At 51.7% G+C, this 24,679-nt stretch overlaps 1 protein-coding gene across 10 annotated transcripts; it reads right to left on the bottom strand.

Annotated features, from left to right (window-relative positions):
* Window positions 1-2,639: 2,639 nt before the first annotated feature.
* On the bottom strand, window positions 2,640-24,098 carry LOC144281939 (uncharacterized). Of its 10 annotated transcripts, XM_077844881.1 has the most exons (12): window positions 23,954-24,098; window positions 23,271-23,376; window positions 22,792-22,970; window positions 21,099-21,928; window positions 10,272-10,525; window positions 9,489-9,610; window positions 7,098-8,389; window positions 6,211-6,331; window positions 5,477-5,571; window positions 5,201-5,266; window positions 4,573-4,672; window positions 2,640-3,909 (listed from the first exon to the last, which is right to left on the bottom strand). In XM_077844881.1, the coding sequence occupies exons 8-12, from the start codon at window positions 6,281-6,283 to the stop codon at window positions 3,062-3,064; spliced, it is 1,182 nt and encodes a 393-aa protein (XP_077701007.1). In that variant the 5' UTR covers window positions 6,284-6,331; window positions 7,098-8,389; window positions 9,489-9,610; window positions 10,272-10,525; window positions 21,099-21,928; window positions 22,792-22,970; window positions 23,271-23,376; window positions 23,954-24,098; the 3' UTR covers window positions 2,640-3,061. The 10 variants fall into 10 exon arrangements, with proteins under 10 accessions (XP_077701007.1, XP_077701003.1, XP_077701010.1 ...); XM_077844877.1 differs by having other exon boundaries at window positions 7,098-9,610; XM_077844884.1 differs by having other exon boundaries at window positions 5,477-5,556; window positions 7,098-9,610.
* Between the last annotated feature and the right edge of the window lie 581 nt (window positions 24,099-24,679).

Raw genomic sequence — 24,679 nt, 5'->3', positions numbered from 1 at the left:
TGTCGCTCCCGGGACTGCCCCCCACTTCTCCACCTGAGCACCCTCAAGGGTGGTGTGTCCCCCACTCTAGCAGATTTCTGAAAGTTCAGATTTTGTGCTCTGCTGCCTATAATATTGTGCATAGACCCGTCAGCTGGCTCCCTGTCCCTGTGGGATCCGGGGCTGTGTCTCCCCCAGATCAACTGATTGATTTTTTTTAAGATTTTATTTTTCTGTAATCTCTACACCCAACATGGGGCTTGAACTCGCTACCCCAAGAATAAGAGTCGCATGTTCTTACGAGCCACACTGAGCGGTCAGGCTCCCTTTGATTGATTCATATGTATTAATTGAACCAGACACGCTGCATGTATCAGGGCAGAAAGTGAGCCCATGCTTTGAGGTGTGGTGGAGTCATTGGGACCTTGATCAATGTTAAAGAAAGCATAGCTTCCCTGGGAGCCCAGGGAGTGGGGCCCACACACGTGAAAAGTTGACAATTTCCTTTACCAGGAGTCATTTCACTGACGATTTACTTAAAATGCTATTCAATGGCAAGTGTGAATCTAGGATTGGGATATAGTGAGAATGCTCTAGGATTTGGAGGTAACTAAAGCTCCCCGTCAAGGACTCAATGTTCCAGTTGGATGCAGGGATGGGCAAGCAAGCAAAGAGATATGAAACATGGTACTGGGGTGGGTGTCTGGCTGCCCTGGTCAGGGGATCTTGATCTCAGGACTGTGACTTTGAACTCCATGTTGCGTATAGAGATGACATAAAACTAAAATATTTAACAAATAATAAATGGATGAACAAATAAAGAATGACATTGAAGGTAAGTGCTTGCCTCAGGAAAAACCTCCACCAGACTATGTCTAACCTGCAACCTATTCTTGATCGTCCCCGTTTGCACTACTTGGCCCAGATGACGTCCTCCACAAGTGACGGACCCGCCTGAGTGGGAGTGGGCTTCCTTAATTTTAAGACCTGTGTTTCCGGGATCCCTGGGTGGCGCAGTGGTTTAGCGCCTGCCTTTGGCCCAGGGCGCGGTCCTGGAGACCCGGGATCGAATCCCACGTCGGGCTCCCGGTGCATGGAGCCTGCTTCTCCCTCTGCCTGTGTCTCTGCCTCTCTCTCTCTCTCTCTCTCTCTCTCTGTGACTATCATAAATAAATAAAAATTAAAAAAAAAAAAAAAAGACCTGTGTTTCCCCTCATTGTGCAGGGAGAGAAGAGCTGTGAAGGCACGAGTTCGGTGGATCAGCATAAACCTAGGCAATGATCATTCCCGAACCCGGTAGCCAGAGCTCGGCCTCCTTTTAGGATCCGATGTCATAACGAAGCCTGTATGGTCATTGGCTTGGATGCAGGATGGAGGCTGAACTAGAATTATGAAGAACAAAATAGGGGGAAAACCAGAGGCTGAAAGAGAGGACAGATTTCACCATCCGTAGCCTTCGCAGGGATCTGGTGTCCTTTCCTAGGAGGGGCCCCCGCTCCGTAGGGTGCTTCCTGCCCCTCTGCGCTCCTTGTTGGAACCCGGCAGGCACATCTCCGTGCCTCCAGCACCTCTGCAGTCGTGGTTTGTAGCATCTTCCATGTACTCTATCGTGTGACCACAGCGACATGTATGTAACCATCCTGCTGCTGTTTGACAACATTCGGGGGATTCCGACTTTTGTTGGTTTTGGGGTGTGTGTGTCTGTCACTGTGCAGCTATCTGATCCTCTGGCTGCATCACTCTAACACCGAAATGGTTGACACAATATTATTTCTGGTGCTGGCGCTGGGCGGCTAGCTGGGTTCTCCTGGCCGACTCGGGGCTCGCTCGGGCAGTGACTTTCCGCCGGAGGGTCAGCTGAGCTGGAAGGTCCGGCTCGGCCACATTCCCGTGTCCAGCAGTGGGTCCGGCTGCTTCTCTTCTCCCCAATGCCTCTCCAGTGGGGAGCCAGACCTCGGGGCCGCCCTGGGGGGAGCTCCTGAGGAGCCGGCTGCCCATGGGGGGAGCCCTGGGGCTGCCCATGTTGGGAGTTGGGGTGGGGAGGGGGCTGGGGTTCCTTGGTCCCCTGCGCTGCCCGGCCTTCAGGCGGAGCCCCACGCTCACCCAGCCCCCACTCACGAGATCGTGGAGGGTGCCCTCCACATGCTGGTGCAAGAGATCCAGCAGCACAAGGTATGTAGGCTGAGCCCGCCTGGTAAGGGTGGCCCAGGTGCATGAGCTGCAAGTGTCTACTCTCCTGACGTCCCCTCCAGGGCCACACCGACCGCCCTGCTGGCCCTCTGTGCCCCAGGCACACAGGCACGGGGCGTGGAAGGGAGGAAGCGCCCCTGGAACCCGGCCAGTCCAGGATCCCAGGACAGAGGGAGCACAGACCTCCCAGGGTTCTTTGCACAGACCCTGGTGACATGAGGCTCCCCGACTGTCACTCTGTCCCAGCCCCTCCTGGCCCGCAGGGCACAGGCTGAGTTGCAGTAGAGATTGTGGGGTCCTGACCCTGGCGTATGGCCGCCCCTGGAAGGCACATGGGAACTTCAGCTGTGTGTGCCTGGTGGCCCCCCTGCAGGAGCTGATCAGGGGCCTGGGCGGTGCCCCCTCTTCCTCTCTGGGGGTCTCTCCGCACCTCGTGCACAGAGCTCTAGCGGGAGACGCAGAATGGGCCGTCCGTGCTTTTCACACAACAACACTTTATTGAACTTTCAACAGCAAACGGGCTCAGAGCTGAGGGTGCGCGCCTTCCCCTGGGGAGGGAGACCTTCCTGTCCTTTAGGGGAAAATGGGAATCACACGGGGGTGCATGCTCTGGAGTCCCCCACCTGGGAGCCTGTGCAGACTCCGTGTGGGGGTGCAGGTCTTGAGGTTGGGGCCTGAGAGGCGGTTCTGAGGACAGCAGAGCTGACCTGGACCTGCAGCTTATGGGCTCCTGTGCTGCGTCCCAGCACGGCAGCTGGGCCCCGGCCTCTGGCCCCCTGGTGCCAGGTGACTGACTGCTGGAGCCCCAGCATGTGGAGGAGCCTGCCTCCTGGTGTGGGTGCGGGTGGGGCCCACGGGCCTGCCCCTGCTGCCCTCCCCCCAGGGTGTCCCGTTATTCCCCCGCCTGCCCTAGGTCAGCGACCTGGATCTGTGGGGCACGCCTAGGGCCCAGGAGGCCACATCTGGCTGTGAGAGGGCTCGCGAGATGAGGCAGGGCACGGTGACGGCGGGCCAGAGCCTCCGGGACCCCGCACTCACTGTCACGCTCTGCCCCCGAGGCCTGCGAGCATCGAGCTGCCCCGTGGGCAGAGGGCAGAGGGTCCCCAGCCTGTGCAGGGCCTCGGGGCAGCGGGCTCAGCGCCGCCCTGGCTCTGCCCTGGCTGTGCCCATCAATGCCCTGTGAGGGGCTTGAGCTGCAGTGGCCGCGGGGCAGGAAGGGTGTCCTGGGCCCAACAGCGTCATCCTTAGTGGGCTGGGAGGACACTGTGATGGGAGTCCCGGGGGGGCTCCAGGGCCTGGTCTGTTGTGTGGCCCTGGCAGGCACTGAAGGGAAGGGGACCCCGTGTTCTGGCTTCAAGCCCATGTCTGGGGGCCGCCTGCCTGTACTGTCTTGTTGCACTGGGAGGATGAGGAGGGAGTTCCATCGCTGGGGGGGCAGCCGGGCCAACGAGGGGTCCTGGGCTGGGGGCAGCTGGGCCAGAAGCGGAGCCCCCAGTGTTCCCGGACACAGGTGTGCAGCCGTGGGCTCTGAGGATCTTTCCTCCTGCAGCGGCTCCTCGGCCTTGAGGATGGCCTGGCCCGGAGGGGGTCCCGGCGGCTCAGGCTGGGTGGCTGGGCCCGGGGAGGCCGGCTCCTCCACCCTGGGGGGTGGCTCAGCAGCCGGAGAAGGGAGGAGAGGCCCAGGCACTGGGAACACTTGCTCTAGGCCCAGGGCCCTCCTGGGGAACTCGTCAGGTCCCGCTGGAAAGAGGCAGACTGGGTTAGTGTCTCCAGCAGGCTGTGTCCCCAGTGGGGGCCCAGGGGTCCTCACAGCTCCCAGGTGGCCCCCGGGCTGACACTGTCCACAGCCCCCCACACTGCTGGTGCCTAAGTCCTGCAGTGGGTGCCCACAGGCCCAAGCCTGGCCTGGGTTCCCTGAGGCTGGAACAGAAGAGGAGAGCCCCAAGATGAGGATGACAGCCCCGGGGCTCTGTCCCCTGTGGGTGGCCCCAGCAGGCTGAATAGGGAGGGGATGGGGCCCTGAGCCCACTTGGGGGGGGGAGTCACACTTCATCCTTCAGAGCTGGGTCATGGAGGCCCGAAGGTGTCTTAGCACCTCCTAATCCTCCAACCCCCAGGGCTGGGCCAGAGAGTCCTGCAGGAACTCCCGGAGCCCTTCCAGGGGCAGCTTCAGGAGGCGCTCTGGGCGGTGGGTGTAAGTCAGACCCAGAGGGCCCGCTGTGCCCAGGAGCACCATGGGCAGTGCGCCGGCTGGGGTGGCCCCTGCCTGCTGCTCCTCTCAGGGAGTCCCACTACACCCACCTGCCCTGCCGTCCCCCCACCCAGGTCTGGGTGCTGCTCAGAGCACAGGGTCACCACCCCTGTCCCCCTCCCTTGGGCACACCTGGGCTCCCAGGGGCTCACATCTGTGCACCTTGAGGATGGTGTAAGCCATAAGTGTGAGCACCTGCTCCCCGTCCAGGATGTAGGCGTCCCAGAGCTTCAGGGTGAGCGAGAAAGGGGTCTAGGGGACAACGGGGTGGGAGGAGCTGCCTGAGCAAGGACCCCTGGGGGTCTCAGCTGGGGCTAGGCTAGGACTCCCATGTGCCCACAGCCCTTGCCGCCCCCTGGCTTCCTCCGACGAGGCCCCACTGCACCCCCTGTGTGTGCCATTCTCCCAGGGAGATCAGGGCTCCCAGCCACTCTGGGTTCCGATCCTGCCCAGCACCCCATGCACACCTGGGGGCACAGACTCTGCCTCCTCTTGATGACAACATGTCTCAAGAGAACCCCAGGCTGGCCGCAGCATGGGCCGAGGGCTTGTCCACGCTCCAGCTGAACCAGCCTTCCCTGGGGGAGCTGAGGCAGAGAAGGCCCGCCCCCCGGAACCTCCTCCAGGGACCCTCTGGGCTTCTTCAGGATGGGTCTGGGCTGCGAGCCTCAGCCTCAGGACCCAGGGTCGGGCCTGGCTTGTCTGGAGGGTAGGGCTGAGCTGGCCTCTCCCCGGGGTCAGGGAGCAGGTCAGGGAGCGGGGGCCCTGGGGTGGTCTTACCCAGTCAATGAAGCACTGAAGGAACCACTTGGGGGTGTAAATGCCAGTGCACATCTGTTCCTCATCCTGGCGGAAGGGCAGGAGGTGGTGCTCAGGCCCCACACTGTGGCCCCTGGCGCCAGGTGGACATGCTCCCCATTGCCTGCCCAGCCCCGAGGATGCACCCAGGCCCCAGATGAGGAACGTTACCCCAATCTCTGGGCAGCTCAGAAGGGCTGCGCCCCCCAACCCTCGCCTCGGGCCACAGGGACAGAGCCTCTAGGAGCTTCCACTCGCCATGTGCTTCTTCAGCTTGGGGAGAGCTCTGTCTAGAACGTGCTCGTGATGGGCCTGGAACCTCGGCAGTTTGTGGAACCCTGGAATGAAGAAGCCTGAGAAGGCCTCAGGCCCCCACGATCAGGGCCTCCTCCTGCACCAGGTGGGGTGGGGGTGGTGTCCTGGCAGGTGCCTCCTCCCCCATGCCCTGACCCCCGTGTGCCCACAGCCCTCCGAACCCTGACTAGGCCGGCTCTTCCCAGAGGGCAGGACTGCCTTCCAGGTTGGGGTGCAGGGCCCGGGGACCCTCATCCTCACAAAGACCCCCTGGGGTGTGGGCTGGGGGCTGAGGACCAGGCCCAGCTGACCCAGCACCCTCTTTCCTGCAGTGGCCGCCGCAGGGACAGGAGGGTCCCCAGCCCTGAGGGTCAGCGGGTGCAGGCCATGGGGAGGGTGATGGGTGTGCACACCCCTCTGTGGGGCTTGGAAGTCAGGCTGGGGGCACCTGGGAAGGTGGAGACGCTGCCTCCTGGGCCTTGCAGTGGGACCTGGTGGGCAAGCAGGCAGCGGATAGGGGCTGAGGGAGCAGCAGGAGTGCAAGACTAGTCTGCAGATGGTGGGGCGGGTGGCCATGGCTCCAGGACCCCGAGCCACCGGGGGAGACGGTACTCTTGTCCGTGGAAAGGCGGACTGGGGGGATCGCCACCTGCCCCCAGTGCAGCAGCCTGCAGGGAGGCTCTCCTGAGCTCCCCTACCGTGCATGGCGTGCCTGTCGTCGGTCATCAGCTGGGCCAGCGCCCAGAAGGCGTCCTCCTCGGGCAGGAACATGAGGACGATGGCCGCGATCTCGCTCGTGCCCTGGCAGTAGCCCTCCTCCTGCAAGAGCCAGAGCCCCACGGAGGGTGTCCACCTTGAGGCCCCCTCTGAGCCCTCCCTGCGCAGGCATCAGGCTCCCCTGGCTCCCTCACAGCCCGAGCTCCCGGAGGGGGCTCCCAGAGGGCAGGAGGGCAGGTGCAGGACCACCCGGACCAGCTCGGACACCAGCACCATGGGCCCAGCTACCGAACCCTGTGTCCACCATGCCAGGGCCCCCGTCCTCAGACCAGGAGGAGGGGCCTCCGTGAGCTGTGCCAGGCTGCAGGGGACCCGCCAGGTCTGGAGACCCCCCCTTGAGGGCAGGTCAGGGGCCTGACTGTGGCCCCTGGGAGGTTCCACGAGGGAGGCTGGGCCAGGACACCCCACGGGGCCATGGAGTGTGTTGGCTGGTGTTCCTCGGGGACCCTTCTGGAATGCGCCATGGAAGGGGGCGGCCTCCTGGGCGCCTCGGCCTCATGCCCTTCAGGGGAGTGGGAGCCTTCCCCGCCCGGGGTTCTCATCAGTAGTTCCGTCTATCAGGGTCCAGACCCGAGCTCTAGGACGGCCGCGGTGCACGCGGGGGCCCGGGGCAGCCCCAGCCCTCGGGCACCCAGGCCCTGCCTCCCCTGGGAGGTCTGCACCCCGCCCCCTGCCCGTCCCGGAGGAGAGAGACCCTCCCCGGCACCTGGGGGCCGTGGAGCTGGGGCCCTAACTGGGAGTCCCGCTGGTCACCAGCTCTCAGGACAAGGCCGCCCGTGGGGCAGGGGGCGGGGGCAGGGACACTCACGGTGTCGTACACCGAGTAGGCCGCCAGCACGTGGAACAGGGCTCGCTGCCTAGGAGGGGGGACAGCGGGGGGCTCTGCTCAGTCAGCCCCTGGCCAGCAAGACCGCCGAGGTGTGGACACCCGCCCCGCAGGCCCTGCGGTTCTCAGGTCCTGTCCGTGGGGACCGATCTCTGGGGTCAGGTCTGCGCACGGGGACAGGCGGTGACCTCACACGTGCAGCGTGCTGGGGTTATGTGCATCCTGGGTTTTCCGTGTGCCTCCATGTGGCTCCTGCCATGGGGTGTGCAGCTCCCAGCTCCCCGAGCGCTGCCAGAGCCCTCTCCAGCCCTGGAGCGGCCACTACCCTGCACGCCCCCCTGGGAGCCAGCGCTCCCCGCACCCTGCTCCTGGCAGGCCCTGGCACCTCTCCTCCCCTGTCCTGGCCTGTCCCCCTGTCCCCGGAACACCACCAGCCCCATGTGGCTGCCTGCCCTGAGGACATGCAGCCGGGGCGTCTGTGGCCCTGAGCGCATCCCCAGGTCTTTGCAGGTGTCCCTGGGCTGGACTCTGTGGGGGGACCGCGTGCCTGCCCATCCCAGAGCATCTCGGGGCTCCAGCATCTTGGCAGTCAGCATGTCGGAGTTACAGGCCATAAGCTAAACTCTCAGGAGTCTGTATGCTTGGGAGACAGCTGTCCGCTAGGCACTCATTTATGGCAGTTAGAACATAGCTCCTCTCGATTTGAAGATGGTGTTTGGATGTCGCTGTATTGAACTCGGATAAAATGTCTACATGCCTGCCACTTCCACATGCTTTTCACCCAACCTGTGTGAGAACCGAAGCTAAGGATTTAGGAGCTAAGTCCCCACGCAGTCAGGATACGGGCGGGTCCTGCCCTGAGCTCAGCTCTCACAAGCAAGCATGCCTAGAAGCCAGCTTTCAACTCAGTGCGTTCCCATGGAGTGAGAACGCAGCAGCATCCTGAGGAACTTCCATAAATTCTGCTCTCCTGGACTCAGAGTCACAATCCTTCCAAGACCGCAGCTTGCCACTTGCCTCCCCCCAGCTTCTAACCAACACCTCTATTGAGGGTGTTTTCGAAACTCCATCTGCAGGCAGTGTGGAACTGGGAGACTGCCTGTCAGCTCAACTCGCAGAAGGAAGCTCCCCATGGAGACAGCTTTCAACTGGCTTCTCAGGTATGGAAGTTAGTATGTAGCTCCAACCTAAGGGAGGAATTCCTCGGAAGTCGCTGGATTGAACTTGGATACACTTGCTGCTCACACAACTTCTGTCCCGCATTGACCGAAATCCTGTGGAAAGAAGCGTAAAGGCAGTCAGCATGTGGGAGGTACAGGCCATAAGCTCTACTCTCAGGAGTGTGTATGCCTTGGATGTAGCTGTCCGCTAGGTGCTCATTTATGGCAGTTAGAACCTAGCTCCAGTCTAATGGAAGACGGTGTTTGGAAATCGCTGTATAGAACTTGGATACACATGACTACAAAACTGATGAGAAATTAAATAATGAACTGTAATATGCAAGGTATTGGGGCAACACGGTAACGGAGGAACAGTAGATAACTAACAGTCTACCAGGCCTCAGCATCCCTGCACTCTTCCCTCTCCTCACATCTCATCCTCCTTTCCTCGTAGCCACGCTGGCTGTCCTTTTAACCTCTTCTTGCCAAACCAGCGTCTGTTTTGAGTATCTGCATTGGGGTCCTTTCTTCCCAACACAGTGTCTCCAGATCTAACTCCCTTTTGTTATTCTGTTCTCAGGAATGTCACCCTCACTGAGACCTTTCATACTTTTCTCTCCAATAATTCCCCAACTTTCCTTCTCGGCATACAGTTTTGTGTATCATATAGCATTTGCTCTTTTCTTTCATGTGTCTTTGGTTTTGTGCTTTTGTCCACCTCCAGTTCCTTTAGGCAGGAGCTCATGGTGTTTTTAGCTTCATCCATGGGCCCACCAAGGTACCTGGCATAGGGCGAGTACTTAGTGCCTAGTTATGGAATGAATCAATGAGAAGTTCTTTGAACCCACTTCCCCTTTTAACCAGCTAGACTGTAGGGAGAAATGCCACAAAGAGTTTCAAGTTGTCTCTGGGTAGGGGGATGACCACAATGAGTTTTCCTCTGCAATTCCTCCAGCAGAAGTCCCTAGGTACCATTGCAGAGGAGGTTTCCTGCCTCATGTTCTCCAACTCTAGCTACAGCCCCAGGCAGGTCACCACCAAAGAAAAGGACAGCTTTATTTGGGTGTCCTCAAGGCATTGGCTTTCCAGATCACAGGGGCAAAGGAGCAGGACCTATGGGCTCCAAGGGCAAAGAAAAGGACCTCAGAAGCCTCCCTTTTGTTCCTTTCCTGTCCTCTCCATTGGTGTCTACTTTACAAATAAGGAACCTCACCTCAGTCAGAAGAGTGACCCTGCTCCCACCCATGCCTATCTAAATGAGGATCCTGAAGGCCCTGTGGAGACTGGTCTTGTCCCTTAGAACCCAGATGCAGTGTACAGTGCTCTGGCATTTTCCTAGAGAAAATAAACAAATGATAAACAGGTAGACAACCTGATTAACCATCAGAAAAATGCAAGCCAAGAATCCAATGTGATATCACATCACATCCATTGGAAGAGCTAGCATAAAAAAGACAAGAGACAAGAAATGCTGCTGAGAATGTGGAGAAAAGGGAACCCTTGGGCTCTATTGTTGGGATCGCACATTGGTACATTCACTATGCAAAACTTATGGTGGTTCCTTAAAATTCAAAGATAGAACTACCATTATGATTCAGCAGTTCCACTCCTGGGACTGTATCCATAGAAAATAGAAGAATATGTCCAGGAAATATTTGCACCTCCATTATCAGGAAGCACTATTTTCTTTTTTTTTTAATAATAAATTTATTTTTTATTGGTATTCAATTTACCAACATACAGAATAACACCCAGTGCTCATCCCGTCAAGTGCCCCCCTCAGTGCCCGTCACCCATTCACCCTCACCCCCCGCCCTCCTCCCCTTCCTTCACCCCTAGTTTGTTTCCCAGAATTAGGAGTCTTTCATGTTCTGTCTCCCTTTCTGATATTTCCCCAAACATTTCTTCTCCCTTCCCTTATCTTCCCTTTCACTATTATTTTTATTCCCCAAATGAATGAGACCATGTAATGTTTGTCCTTCTCCAATTGACTTACTTCACTCAGCATAATACCCTCCAGTTCCATCCACGTTGAAGCAAATGGTGGGTATTTGTCGTTTCTAATGGCTGAGTAATATTCCACTGTATATATAGACCACAGCTTCTCTATCCATTCATCTTTCGATGGACACCGAGGCTCCTTCCACAGTTTGGCTATTGTGGCCATTGCTGCTATAAACATCGGGGTGCAGGTGTCCCAGCGTTTCATTGCATCTGAATCTTTGGGGTAAATCCCCAACAGAGGAAGCACTATTTTCAACAACCAAGACAAGAAAACATCTGTGCCCATCAGTTGTGAATGTATAAAAATGTTAGCTATAGAATGAAATAGGAATTGGCCATAGGAAAGGAAATCCTGTTACGTGTAATAACCATATTAGACTTTGAAGGCATTATGCCAAGTAAAATAAGTGAGACAGAGAGAGGCAAATTATGATTTCATACACATGCATGTAATTATATATATATATATTCCCTTATTTGTGGAATCTAAAAAACAACAACAACAACAAAAAACGAAAAGCCTAATTCAGAAAAAAAGATCAGATTGAGGTAACCAGAATGGTGGTTGAGGGAATGGTGAAAAGATACAAACTTTCAGTTTTAAGATAAAGAAGTAATAGCAGTTTACAGTACATTATAATGACTAGAGTTATTACTGCTTTATGGTGTATCTGAGAGGTGTCAAGAGAGTAAATCTTGAGAGTACTAATCACAAGGAAAGTCGTTTGCTTTTTTATTTACTTTAATTTTGTATCTATAAGAGATGGTGGTGTTTAACCAAACTTATTCTGGTAATCGTGTCACAATACAGGAATGTAAAATCATTATGCTGTTTACCTTGAACATACATAGGGCTGTATGTCAATGATATCAATAAAACTGGGGCAAACATTATTTTAATATTCATAAGATCAGAAAAGTTGACTTGGCAAAAATAATGACACCTAAACAAAACTTATAATAGCAGACACTGTCTGTAGTCAGTAGATAATGATATGGATAAAAAATCCAACCATTTGCCTAAATAGAATCGATTCTGGTTTTAAAAATCATTGAATTAAAATTGAAGTCAATGCAAAAGAATTTTTAATTTGCCTGAGATTTAAAAAATTGATGGAGGAATAAATTAACCCTGAAAACAACCTTTTCTAAAGCTCTTCCATATTTTGGAAAATTTGATTTTAATCCTTAAGGTATCTGGGCATGTGATGAGAATATTTTGTTTGAGCAAAGTTGTCTCAAGGAAAGTGGCTGAGATAAAATAGCAGCAGCAAAATGAGAGGGTATAATTGAAGACTACATTGCCCTGTGCTCATTTCTCTGTATTTGCAGTTTTTAAATAAAATATACTTTATTGATGTACAATACACATGTCAAAAACCTACCTTCTACAAATCAACCATTTCTATATTTCATTAACTACATTAAGTTCATGGAGTACATTTTAAGTGTATTAATAGCATTAATAGCTTTGTACAACCTTCCTGTAACCCATCTTCAGAACACATTTCATCTTGTAAAACTAAAACTCTCTACTGTGAGTCAGAACCTTCCCATTGGGTGACCCAGGTGGCTCAGCAGTTTAGCGCCACCTTCAGCCCAGGGCAAGATCCTGGGGACCCGGGGTCAAGTCCCATGTTGGGCTCCCTGCATGGAGCCTGCTTCTCCCTCTGCCTGTGTCTCTGCCTCTCTCTCTCTCATGAATAAATAAAATCTTAAAAAAAAGAAACTTCCCATTACTGCCACCTTTCAGCCCTTGGCAAACAGCATCCTAAGCATCCTACTTTCTGTCTTTATGACTCTACTTAACATTTTGAATAGGAATGGGATGAATCTGGAAAAGACATGTCTAAATTTGTTTCTCTTGCCCAGAAATGAGGTCAGCACCCTACTAAAACCTATTGCCAGCCTACACACTGCCATGCCCTGCTGGGCACCTTCAAATGCCCTAGGTCTCCTGACATCTACAGGCTTCTGGGACCAAACTTTGAGGGGCCCAGTGTCCACACCTTTCCCACAATCCCAAGGATTCCACTAGGCCCCCTAGTTTAGAGCTGATGAATTTGCTCTGAGACACTGGCTCATCCTTTCTCCAAAGGTGAATCTAGTTTTTAAAATGAGAGACAAACAATTGAAATGGATACACAAGAAGTCAAAGGTCTTCAGGAGAGGTGAAAGTAGTGTAATGAGGAGAATGGAGTAACTAGCACAATCTCATAACAACTTGGCTTCTGGGTGGATCAGTAGGGAAGCATCTGCCTTCAGCTCAGGTCATGATCCCAGGGTCCTGGATTGAGCCCTGCATCAGGCTCCCTACTTGGCAGGGAGACTGCTTCTCCCTCTCCCTCTGCCCCTGGCCCTGCTCATGCTCTCTCTCTCATTCAGTCTCTTTTGCAAATAAAATATTAAAAAAGGAAATTTCTCTAATCTTATGGAGTTACTTTATTTTTAAAGCTTTTTAAAACTTTTAATCCATCACCAGCCTTATCTACCTTCCCTTTCAAGAAATTGCCCAGGTGTATGTTATACTTCTAGGCTGCAGAAGCATGATTTATTGTATCCCCTTGGGAGGACTACTTTTACACTCAGGCTAAGGCATTTTGTATCAGTGAGTCCAGGGCAGGGGAAAGGAAATAGGTACATCACGCAGATGTGGCCTCTTCTGTCCAGGTGGGTCGTGAATGTGCCACAGCCTGTTGGCTCTCAGGATGTGCTCCAGTTGCACCATGGAGATAATCTGGGAATGCCTCCCCAGTTCCTTGGGACAGAGTGTCAGTGCCCACAGAGAGTGGTACTAGCCAGTCCTGGCCATCAGGTGGCCTTCCCTGTGCTCCAGCTCTCCCTTGTACATACACACACATACACGCACACACACACAACGATGGCTCACACAAAACTTATGAATACCTACCCCATTTCATATGATAGTCAGGCAATGGAGGCCCAAGAGCATCCCCTGGTCAGCTAATGACTTACCCTCAACTGGGCAAAGAATTCAATTTCGAAAGCGAGAAACTAGAGACAGGCACCCACTATCTACTTCCTTGTCTTGTTTCTTAACAGAAACCTAACTTTACTTAAGTGGCAAAATGCCCAGCAAATTCTACATTTCTCAAGCTTCCTAGCAGCCAGGGTATCTAACAAAACATAAGTGCAAGTGGCGGGGTGGGACTTACAGACTGCTACTGTACAAAGGGACAGTGGTAGGTGCTCCTCTTTCCTTTCCTTACCCCCTCTTGTTTGTTGCGTAGAACAAAGATGTGATGGGTGGAGCTACAGCAGCCATTCTGGGACCAAGAAGATTGTAAAGACTTGAGCCATGGAACCAGTGCCAACCACCAGGTATTTCTGGACTTTAATTACATATAAAAAGGGAATGCACTTCCGTCAATGTACACACACACTTATATCTGTGTGTTTCACATTCTGTTAGTAAGAGATGGATGTAGCTCATAACTGAGAAGTAAAAAATTCCCCTTGATGAAGGTCTCAGAAGGGAAGGAGATTGTGGGATTATCAAACAAGAAGAAAGTTGATGAAAGAGACAAATTTCCATCTCAGTAATAGAAACAAAGACAGAGGAGAATGAATGGGTTTGTGAGCCCACCCTGTGGGGCAAATGGACAGGCAGCGTCTCTCCTCTGGGAATATTAGAGACCATAATGAGTGAAGCATCATATCCTCGGTGAGAATGGAGGTGTTGGAAACACCTCCCAGAGGAAGGTCAACAGGAGAGCAATGCCATCGAAGACACAGGGACACCGGTGATGATGCGGCTCACCTCTACAGCATCCCACACACATGTGACCCATATAACCCCTGGCTCAGGAGTTTCACTGGCTGTATAGGGATCACATTTCCAGCACATCCCCTTTTCTCTGGTTACTTTGTGGGGGCTGTCCTGAGAACATACTTCACATGTCAAAGCAGAACCAGAGGGCCCAAGGTCAGATCCCAGCTCCTCCATATACCTGTAAGGAAAGGCTCCACCTTTCTATACTTGCACAAAGGGTAGTAATACTCACAGGCAGCTCATAGTGTTGTCAGGAGGAGCACCTAGGGAACGTGCATGAAGCTCTTAGTACCGGCACAGGGTCAGCACCACACCAGTGATAACACTTGAGGAGCTCTCTCAAAAGGAGGTGAGAAAGCTTAGGGCACGTGATATATACTTTGAGAAACAAGCGTTACTAGAATGCAGCTTTCAGCTGGAACCTTTATAACCCGTACCAAATATATTTGCGTATTTGTATGTCAACTGACATATTTTTAACTCTGAGAAAGAAGTTATCACACACAGGAAGCAGGTTTTACTTATACTCTTGTGTGTTGACAGTAGAAACTATCTCAATGGTATGTGTGAAAACATAAGGCGAGTGCTGTATACTTATCCTGAGAAAGAAGTGTTACTAGAATGCAGTTTTAAACTAGCATCTTGTTTGACGAATTTAGGGTTAAGGTCTGGGTCAGGTTCAGGGTTGGGGTTAAGGTTAGTGCGAGGATCAGGGACAGGATCAGGGAAAGGGTGAGGGTCAGGGTAAGTGTCAGGGTTAGAGTGAGGTTCAAGATTAGGTTTAGGGTCAGGGTCAGGGAAGTGTCAGGGTTAGGGTGAGGATCAAGATTAGGATTAGGGTTAAGGTTAGGGTCAGGCTCAAGTTTCATGTTAGGGTTTAGGGGTTCGTGTTTGGGGTTGTGGTTTAGGGAAAGTACTAAAGCATTGCTTAGGAAATGTACATTTGTGGTGTTTGTTTCTTTTTGCAAGGAAGTTAAGGATTTTTGAGTCTGCTGGTAAACATGGTTTATGCTTTGTTGTTTCATAAATTTATGTCTAAAGAATTCTGATAGAAGGGTTCACACTTGCTCACTACATTGTTTTCAAGGGAGACTAAAGTTTCTAAAAATTAAAATTCTGCCACATGTCTATAAGCTGATAAGAATGAGGGAGGAATTCTGCATGTAGAAAACCAGGAGATATGTTACAAAGATCTAAGGAATGGAAATGCATTCAAGCTGAAGGTAAAAGAAGGAAATTTTGAAATAAATAAGACTGGTTGTTTGGAAAGATATGACATGGTACAAAATGTAGATGCAAAGCTAGAATTGGGATTAGAGCCCAGGAATTTGGAGGGATATATCTGCCAGTAGTGAGTGTGTGTTGGGTTTAAGATTATGGTTTGGATTAGGGGTTAGGTTTAGGGCCCACGAGCTTGGATGGTCCTATCTGCCTACCAGGTGGAGACCTCCCGAGACAGCTGAGTTGAGGATGAGACTCAGTGAGGCTCAGGCAGGCACTGAACATTGGCCTAGGCTCAGGGAGCCCTTAGTCTATCTATGGCTCCTCCTATCTGCCCCTCATACAAATGGCACTTTTTCCAACCAGGTGTCGCCGACCTTTATGGTGTCACTCATTAGTCCCCCATCCTTCAACGGTCATAGCCAGGCCTTAGGACTTGATCTGGCATCACCCAAATTAGTGTGATGGTTAGGGCCCAGGAGCTTGGACAGTTAATGGGTTAGGGTCAGACTGGACTGCAGCTGCTGCACAGGGTGTGCATGTGCCTGTGCATGTGTGTGTGTGGGGGGGTGCTGAGGGTGGTGGCATACTCGCGATGGCTTCTGCAACTAAATTCCCACTTGCCAACAGTCAAAATCCTGAAGAAGAAGGGGAAGTAGGCTGATGCTGAAATCTGAAATCCATTCCTCCTCCCTAAGCACACACAGAGGAACCCACCAGAACTGATGCCCAAACCACTGCCTGCTCTTCCACCTCTTCCAGAGGCCTGTTTTGCAGGAAAAGACAGGATATTGAGAAGAAGGAACAGGTGTAGGCAGAAGGGTGGAAGGTGATGGATAAGAAAAAGGAAAAGAGGGACGCCTGGGTGGCTCAATGGCTGAGTGTCCACCTTTGGCTCAGGTTGTGATCCCAGGGTTCATTCTGTGAGATTATATTCTCTCTTCCTTCCCATTCTGCCCCCCTCTTTTATCTCATTTATGTTTTGGTGGTCAATGTTGGGCATTTCTATAAGTATTGCTGGTTTATATATATTTGGGGTTGAGCAACTTCTAACATACAGAACACAATACACTCAGGACCAAGAGAATTGCCATCTAGGACCCCTCAGGTAGACTACATTCTCTCTCCACTACTGCTTCTTCACCACCACCATTGGCCGCACCACCTTTCTCTTTTTTTCTTTTTTTCTTTTTCCTCTTTTCTTTACTTTTTTTTTCTTTTTCTATTTTCTTCTTTGTGGTTTTTGGTTTTTTATATTGACTACTTTGTTTTAAAATTTGTTTTTCACTTTAGTGCACCTTTTATTTTGTTGTGTTCTTGTTTTTCATTTTCTGTTCTCTGACCTCTTCAGAATCATCTATAATGTATTTTACTTAGGTTGTGGTGGATATTCTTGACTCAGCTTGCACATACAGCCACTCTGGACTGGAAAAATGATTACAAGGAAGCATTCACCACAAAAGAAAGAACCGAAAACAGAATTCTATGTCACAGCGTTAGAGAATATGAATTTCAATACGATGTCAGAAAATCTATTCAGAAGCACAATTATAAAGCTACTGGTGGCTCTGGAAAAAAGCTTAAAGGACTCTAGAGAATTCAATACTGCAGAATTCATATCTAATTAGGCCGGAAATAAAAATAGATGACATGAGATGTAATCCAAACTGGAGGACCTAAACCGCTAGGTTTAATGAGGTGGAGGAGAGAGTGAATGACATAGAAGACAAGTTGATGGTTGGAAGAAAGCTGAGGAAAGAAGAGGAAAACAATTAAGAGACCATGAGGAAAGGATTAGGGAAATACACGAAAACCTTAGAAAGAAGAATTTCTGTATAATAGGGATTCCAGAAAGGCTGAGAGGGAGAGGGGACCACAATGTATATTTGAACAAATCATAGCTGAGAACTTGCCTAATCTGAAGAAGTAAATAGGCATTCAGAGCCAAAAGATAGAGAGGACCTGCCCCAAAATCAATCAAAACTGTTCAACACCTCGACATTTAATAGTGAAACTTGCAAATTTCAAAGAGAAAGAGAAAAATCCTAAAAGCAGCACGAGGCAAGAGTTTCATAACTTATATGGGGAGAAATATCAGATTAACAGCAGACCTCTCCACAGAGACCTGTGAGGCCAGAACGGGCAGGCAAGATCTTTTCAGGGTACTACATGAGCAAAACATGCAGCCAAGAATACTTTATCTGAGAAGTATGTCATTCAGAATAGAAGGAACAATAAAGACCTTCCAGGATAAGGAGAAACTGAAAAAATATGTAGTTTGCAATAAATAACCCTGTATAAGAAAGAGGAAGCCCAAAGAAACAATCCACAAAACAGGGCCTGAATAAATAATACGAGGACACTAAATTCATATCTTTCAATACTTACTCTGAATGTAAATGGGCTAAATGATCCCATCAAAAGGTGCAGGGTATCAGACTGGATAGAAAAGCAGACCCATCTATATGCTGTCTACAAGAGACTCATTTTAGACCTAACAACACCTCCAGCTTCAAAAGGAAAGGGTAGAGAAACATTTACCATTCAAATGGTCCTCAAAACAAAGCTGGGGTAACAATCCTCATATCAGATAAATTAGATTTATACCAAAGACTGTAGTAAGAGATGAAGAGGGACACCATATCATACTTAAAGGGTCTATCCAACAAGAAGACCTAAAAATCATGAATATTGATGTTCATAATGTGAGAGCTACCAAGTATATAAATCAATTAATAACCAAAGTACAGAGACACTTGGATACACTAATAGTAGGAGACTTCAACATGGCACTCTCAGCAAAGGAAAGATCTTATAGGCAGAACATCACTAAAGAAACTAGGGCCTTAAATGATGCACTGGACCAAGTACATTTCATATATATATATGAACAGAACTTTCCATCCAAACACAACTGAATACATATTCTTCACAAGGTCACATGGGACTTTCTCCAGAATAGACCACATTCTGGGTCACAAATCAGGTCTCAACTGATACCAAAAGATTAGGATTGTCCCCTGCATAATTTCAGACCACAATGCTTTGAAACTAGAACTCAATCCCAAGATATTTGGAAGAATCTGAAACACATGGAGGTTAAAGAGCATCCTCCTAAAAGATGAATAAGTCATCCAGGAAATTAGAAAAGAATTAAAAAGATTCATGGAAACTAATGAAAATGAAGATGCAACTGTTCAAAATCTTTGGAATACAGCAAAAGCGGGCCTAAGAGGGAAATACGTTACAACACAAACCTCCCTCAAAAAATTGGAAAAAACTTAAATACACAAGCTATCCTTGCACCTAAGGGAATTGGAGAAAGAACAGCGAGTAAAGCCTACAAACCTACACCGAGCAGTAGAGAGATAATAAAGATTCGAGTAGAACTGAATGAAATAGAGACCAGAACTGTAGAATGGATCAACCAAACCAGAAGTTAGTTCTTTGAAAGAATTAATAAGATAAATAGACCCCCAGCCAGCCTTATTTAAAAAAAAAAAAGTGAAAAGACTCATTAAAAATCAGGAATGAAAGAGGAGAGATCACAACCAATACCAAGGAAATACAATCAATTTTAAAAACATATTATGAACAGCAATATGCGAACAAATTAGATAATCTACAAGAAATGGATGCATTTCTGGAAAACCACAAATTACCAAAACTGGAACGGGAAGAAATACAAAACCTGAACAGGATGATAACCAGAGAGAAAATTGAAGCAGTCACCAAATATCTCCCAAGACACAGAAGTCCAGGGCCAGATGGCTTCCCGGGGGAATTCTATCAAACGTTTAAAGAAGAAATAATACCTATACTACTAAAGCTGCTCCAAAGGATAGAAAAGGATGGAACACTTCCAAACTTGTTTTATGAGGCCAGCATTACTTTGATTCCAAAACCAGACAAAGACCCCACCGAAAAGCAGAATTATAGACCAATATCCCTGATGAACTCAGGTGCAAAAATTCTCAGCAAGACACTAGGAACAGGATCAAAAATGCTGTAAGAAGATTATTCACCACAACCAAGGGGGAATTATCCCTGGGATGCAAGGGTAGTTCAACACTTATAAAACAATCAGTGTGTTACAACACATCAATAAGAGAAAAAACAAGAACCCTATGATCCTCTCAATAGATGTAGAAAAAGCATTTGACAAAATACAGCATCCATTTTTGGTCAAAACTCTTCAGAGTGCAGGGATAGAGGGAACATTCCTCAATATCTTAAAAGCCATCTATGAAAAGCCCACAGCAAATATCATTCTCAATGGGGAAAAACTGAGAGCCTTTCTCCTAAGATCAGGAACTGCCGGGATGTCCACTCTCACCACTGCTATGCAGCATAGTACTAGAAGTTCTAGCCTCAGCAATTAAACAACAAAAAGAAACAAAAGACATTCAAATTGGCAAAGAAGAAGTCAAACTCTCCCTCTTCGCAGATGCCATGATACTGTATGTAGAAAACCCAGGGAGGGGATCCCTGGGTGGCGCAGTGGTTTGGCGCCTGCCTTTGGCCCAGGGCGCGATCCTGGAGACCCGGGATCGAATCCCACGTCGGGCTCCTGGTGCATGGAGCCTGCTTCTCCCTCGGCCTGTGTCTCTGCCTCTCTCTCTCTCTCTCTCTCTCTCTCTGTGTGTGACTATCATAAATAAATAAAAATTAAAAAAAGAAAAAGAAAAAAGAAAACCCGGGGGCTCTATCTACTGTTAGGAGCCCCAACAAGATGAATTGGGAGGGGACAGGGCCCTAGGTCCACCTGGGCGGGGGCAGGTCACACTTCATCCTTCGGAGCTGGATCATGGAGGCCCAAAGGTGTTTGAGCACCACCTCATCCTCTAGGGCCCAGGGCTGGGCCCGTGTGTCCTGCAGAAACTCCCAAAGACCTTCCAGGGGCAGCTTCAAGGGGCTCTCTGCACAGTGGGTGTGAGTGAGACCCAGAGGCGCCCTGCTCTGTGGCCTCTGGCTGCCTCCCAAGGGCAGCAGCTGAGGGTCCAGCTGTGCAGGAGCACCATGGGCAGTGCTATGGCCCAGGGAGTGCTGTGCCTGCTGCTCCACTCAGGGAGCCATGAAAAATTTGCCGGCTCAACCATCCCCCTGTCCCCAGGCCTGGGTGCTGCTCAAAACAGTGGGTCAACGTCCCTGCCCCCCCGCCCCAGGCTCAGGTACACCTGGGCTCCCAGGGACTCACTTTTTCCTCTGCACTTTGAGGATCATGTAAGCCTTGACTGTGAGCACGCCCTCCCCGTACGGGATGTAGTCCCAGTGCTTCAGGGTGAGGGATAAGGGGTTTTATGGGAGTGGGAGGTGGGAAGGGCATCCTGAGCAGAGCTCCTGGGTGTGTCCCATCTGCCCAGAGCCCCTGCCGCCCCCCTGGCTGCGTCCGATGAAGCACCCCAGCCCCTCCTGTGCATGTACTCCTCCCAGGGAGATGAGGGCTCCAGGCCTCTCTGGATTGTGATCCTGGCCAGCACTACTCACAGAACTGGGGGGATCAAACTCTGCCCCCATTTCTGCCAACACTCCACAAGAGGACCCCAGGCTGGCTGCAAGATGGGCCGAGGGCTCATCCACACCCCAGGCTAACCAGGCGTTCCTTGGGGGAGCTGAGGCAGAGACAGTCTGTTTCCTCGAACATCCTCCAGGGAACCTCTGGGCTTCTCCAGGTCGGTCTGGGATTCGAGCCTCAGCCTTAGGGCCCCAGGGTCGGGCCTGGTTTGTCTGGAGGGTGGGGCTGAGCTCAGCATTCCCCAAGTCAGAGGGCAGGATGAGGGAGCAGGGGTCCTGGGGTGGCCTTACCTGACTGATGAAACACTGAAGGAATCACTGGGGATGTAAATACCAGTGCACATCGGTCCTCGTCCTGGCAGAAGGGCAGGAGGTGCCCAGGCCCCACGCTGCGGCCCCGTAGAGCCAGGTGGACACACGCCCCATGGCCCCGCCCAGCCTCGAGGGTGCCCCAGGCCCTCTGGAGGAGGAACTTGATACCAAACAGGCAGGTCTGAAGGGCTGTGCTGGCACCCCTTGCCTCAGGGCCAAGGAGACGGAGCCTCTGGGGAGCATCTACTCGCCATGTGCTTCTTCAGTTTGGGGTGCCTTCTGTCTACAATGTGCTCGTGATGGGCCTAGAACCACAGTAGTTCGGGGAACCCTGGAATGAAGAAGCCTGAGAAGTCTCCAGACCCCCAAAGATCAGGGTCTCCCCTGCAACAGGCAGGCAGGGAGTCCATCCTGGCAGGGACTCCTCCCCCATGCCCTGACCCCCACCCCAATTCAGGAGGCAGAATCTAGTCCTCCCCAAATCAGGTGTGGAGTTCCCACCTCTGAGTGCTCAGGGGCTGACCCCCAGGTCCAGCTCCCTTCCTACCACTTCCAGGGTTTTCCTCCTGGGTCTCTCAGCTCCAGCTCAGAGCAGACACGGCCCTCAGAGGGCTCAAGGGGAAGAGGTCCTGACCCAGGGGGATGGGCCAGCCTCCAGAGAGGCGTTCCCACAAATTCAAACCCTGTCCTGAGATGGATGGAAGGGGTGTCCAGGGAACTCAATGCAGAAAGATCTGATTGTCTGTGACCTTCCACAGTGACGGTTCAGCATCATCCCAAGGGTCCTGTGGAGACCATACTTGATATACCTGAAACAGAGGGGAACGATCAGTGCCAGGGACATGGGAAAAGAGGGAGCAGAATGGCTCATCTCCCCTGAATCCTGAGGGATATCAGGACCCTCTGAGATGGGCCGGGCATGAGGGTAAGGGCCTTTCTGCCCAATGGGAGCAGCCTGACAGCCCTACCTGCTTCTACCAGAGATAATCCTGACCTGGGTCTGACCTGACCTGTTGACTCTGGTCCCCACCTGGGCTCAATGGCTGCCAATCACTAGGAGCCAAGATCAACCCTCACTCCTACTGATGTCCGGGTTGGTCCCCAGGGCCTCACTTGTTCCTAGTAACTATGGTCCTTGTCTGGGTTGACATGGCCCATTCTTGGCTCTGATGCCCCCAGCCCTTTCCAGCCTCAAATGGCTCTGATGCCCCCAGCCGTTTCCTCATGCTCTGCTCCTCTGATTTTCTTCTCTGCCTGGGCCGTCCCTGCTCAGCTTAGATTCACATCCCTGATTGGGTCTCACCTCTTCTTTCTGGCTAACAGATCATCTGGACATCTGGTCTACCTGAGGACTATGATCCCCACCTGGTCCTACCTGCTTATACTGGCAACAACACCAAATTGGTTCTCATTGGCTGCGCTCTGCTATGATCCTCACCTGTGATATAATTGCTCTTGCTGCTCATAATATCATTTGGGGCATACCTGCTGCTACATACATGAGTATACTCACTACCTGGGCCTCATATGGACCTGTGTCTATGATCCCCACTTGGGCTCATTGGGTACTCATGACTAGGATCCAGGATGGATCCTCACTTTCTACTGATGCCCAGAACCGTCTCCAGCATCAAAGTTGTTCCTGGTGACTCTGGTCCTTGTCTGGGCTGACCTGGCTCATCCTTGGCTCTGATCCCCTCTTGGGCTTCACCTGCTCTTGCAGGTGTGGTCCCCACCTCTAGTGGGTGCTCTAGAGTGTATGGTGCTTGTCTGAGCCTTAGCTGATGGTATTTGGCTATGATATGAGCCCTTTCCAAGGCCAGCAGGGTCTCCAGGTCCTCTTGTCTAGTGCTGCAAACCAAACACATACAAGGATGACACCACATGAAAATCTCAGAGGACACATACGTCTGTGTGCTCCCTGTGGGCAGGTCCCCATCTGTCTGACCAGAGTGGAGACAACCCAGTAGCTCCAAGGGGGATGTGCTGGGCTGGAGGTTAACACATCAGCACTCACTGTCTGTAGCTGGCCCACCTACAGTCCCTCTTCCCAGCCACTGTCCCAGGACATGACGTCATGCTGAGAGGACAGAGCTCTCACACCCCCTTATCAGGAGCACAAGCGGGCCAAGGAGGCTACAGTGAACTGACCTGATGCTTGAGGTGATGTCTCCCAGCCCAGGGCTGGCGCCGAGATGGCGGTGGATGGGCCTGCCAGCGAGTATTCCTGCGGGCTTGTGGCAGACTGAAGTTTTCTCTTAGATGCCACAAGCACAGCGACCAAAGGGAAAAAGCAACGAACTGGACTTCATCAAAATTAAAAACTTATGCCAGCAAAAGTGTGACCAAACCACCCACCCTGAATGCAATGATTTGTGAATAGCCTGAGGGGGGGCTCTGGAGGGAGTTCGAGGGGCTCCATGTTCCAGTTCATGAAGATATAGCCTGCTCATGGGCCAGGAGGACCCAGGGATCCCTGGCCGTCCACCCAGGACCACAGGTTGGGGGGATTGGTCATCACGTGTTGGGGTCCATGCACCTAGGATGGGTTGGAAAGGTCATGGCTTGGGTCTCCCCTGTACAGAACAGGGCTTACAGGGGAGCAGTGGTCCCGGATGAGCTGCCTGAGCCCCGACCACAGCCTCCGTCCCTGGACTGGGGCAGCAAGGAGGCAGCCCTGACCCCGTGGAGCTGTGGAAGGGCTGCAGGAGATGCCTCAAGGGCATCACATGGGGGTTGGCGTTTTCTCACCCCAGCCCAGGAGGCCAGCGCCCTCACCCAGACCCACAGGCCACTCAGTGGCCCGAGGGGAACAGGGAGCAGCTCCCACTCACCTGTGACCTGTCACTGTGTGAGCACCTACACTTTATACACTGAGGAACTGGGGAGAGTGGGATAATTCGGACTCTTTGAGCCAGATCCGGAGCACAAGTGCCTCCAAATCCCTGCAGAAGCAGAGTAGCGCCAGGCAGCGGTGGAACCCTGGGGTGCCACAGTTCCGCGCACAATGGGGAACGTGTCATCATTGTAGGTCAGCGGGGTCCAGTCAGCACTTAGCCCTGCATCCTGAAGGCCAACGTTGTGAGGGGAGGTCCTGTCACCACTCTGGGTAGGAAGGGGATGCAGACACCCTCCCACATCCTTAGTTCCCACCCTCAGACCCTCCAGGCCTCCCACACTCTAAGTAGACTGGAGGTCCCAGCTGTCCTCCCACCCCCAAGGGTTCACAGCATGGTTTTTGACGTAAGAACATTTGAGGTGCTCCTGGTTGGTTCAGCTGGTTAAACATCGACTCTTGATTTTGGCTCAAGTCAGAATCTCGAGGTTGTGGTTTGGAGCCTCATGTGGGGCTCGGCCCCGGCTGGGTGGGGAGTCTGCTTCAGAGTCTCCCTTGCCCTCTGGCCCTCCCTCTGCACGGTCTCTCAAATCTTTTAAAAATCAACATTGAATACAGTTGCGAAATCTTTATCGTCTCTGCAGAGGTGCCTTCATATGTGTAATGGCCGTGTAAATGATTTTTTTTATTTAATTTTTTTGCTATAGATTCCCAGGAGTGGTAC

Source organism: Canis aureus, chromosome 13, assembly GCF_053574225.1.
Source record: "Canis aureus isolate CA01 chromosome 13, VMU_Caureus_v.1.0, whole genome shotgun sequence".
Taxonomy (NCBI): domain Eukaryota; kingdom Metazoa; phylum Chordata; class Mammalia; order Carnivora; family Canidae; genus Canis; species Canis aureus.
This window is presented reverse-complemented; position numbering and strand designations above follow the sequence as displayed.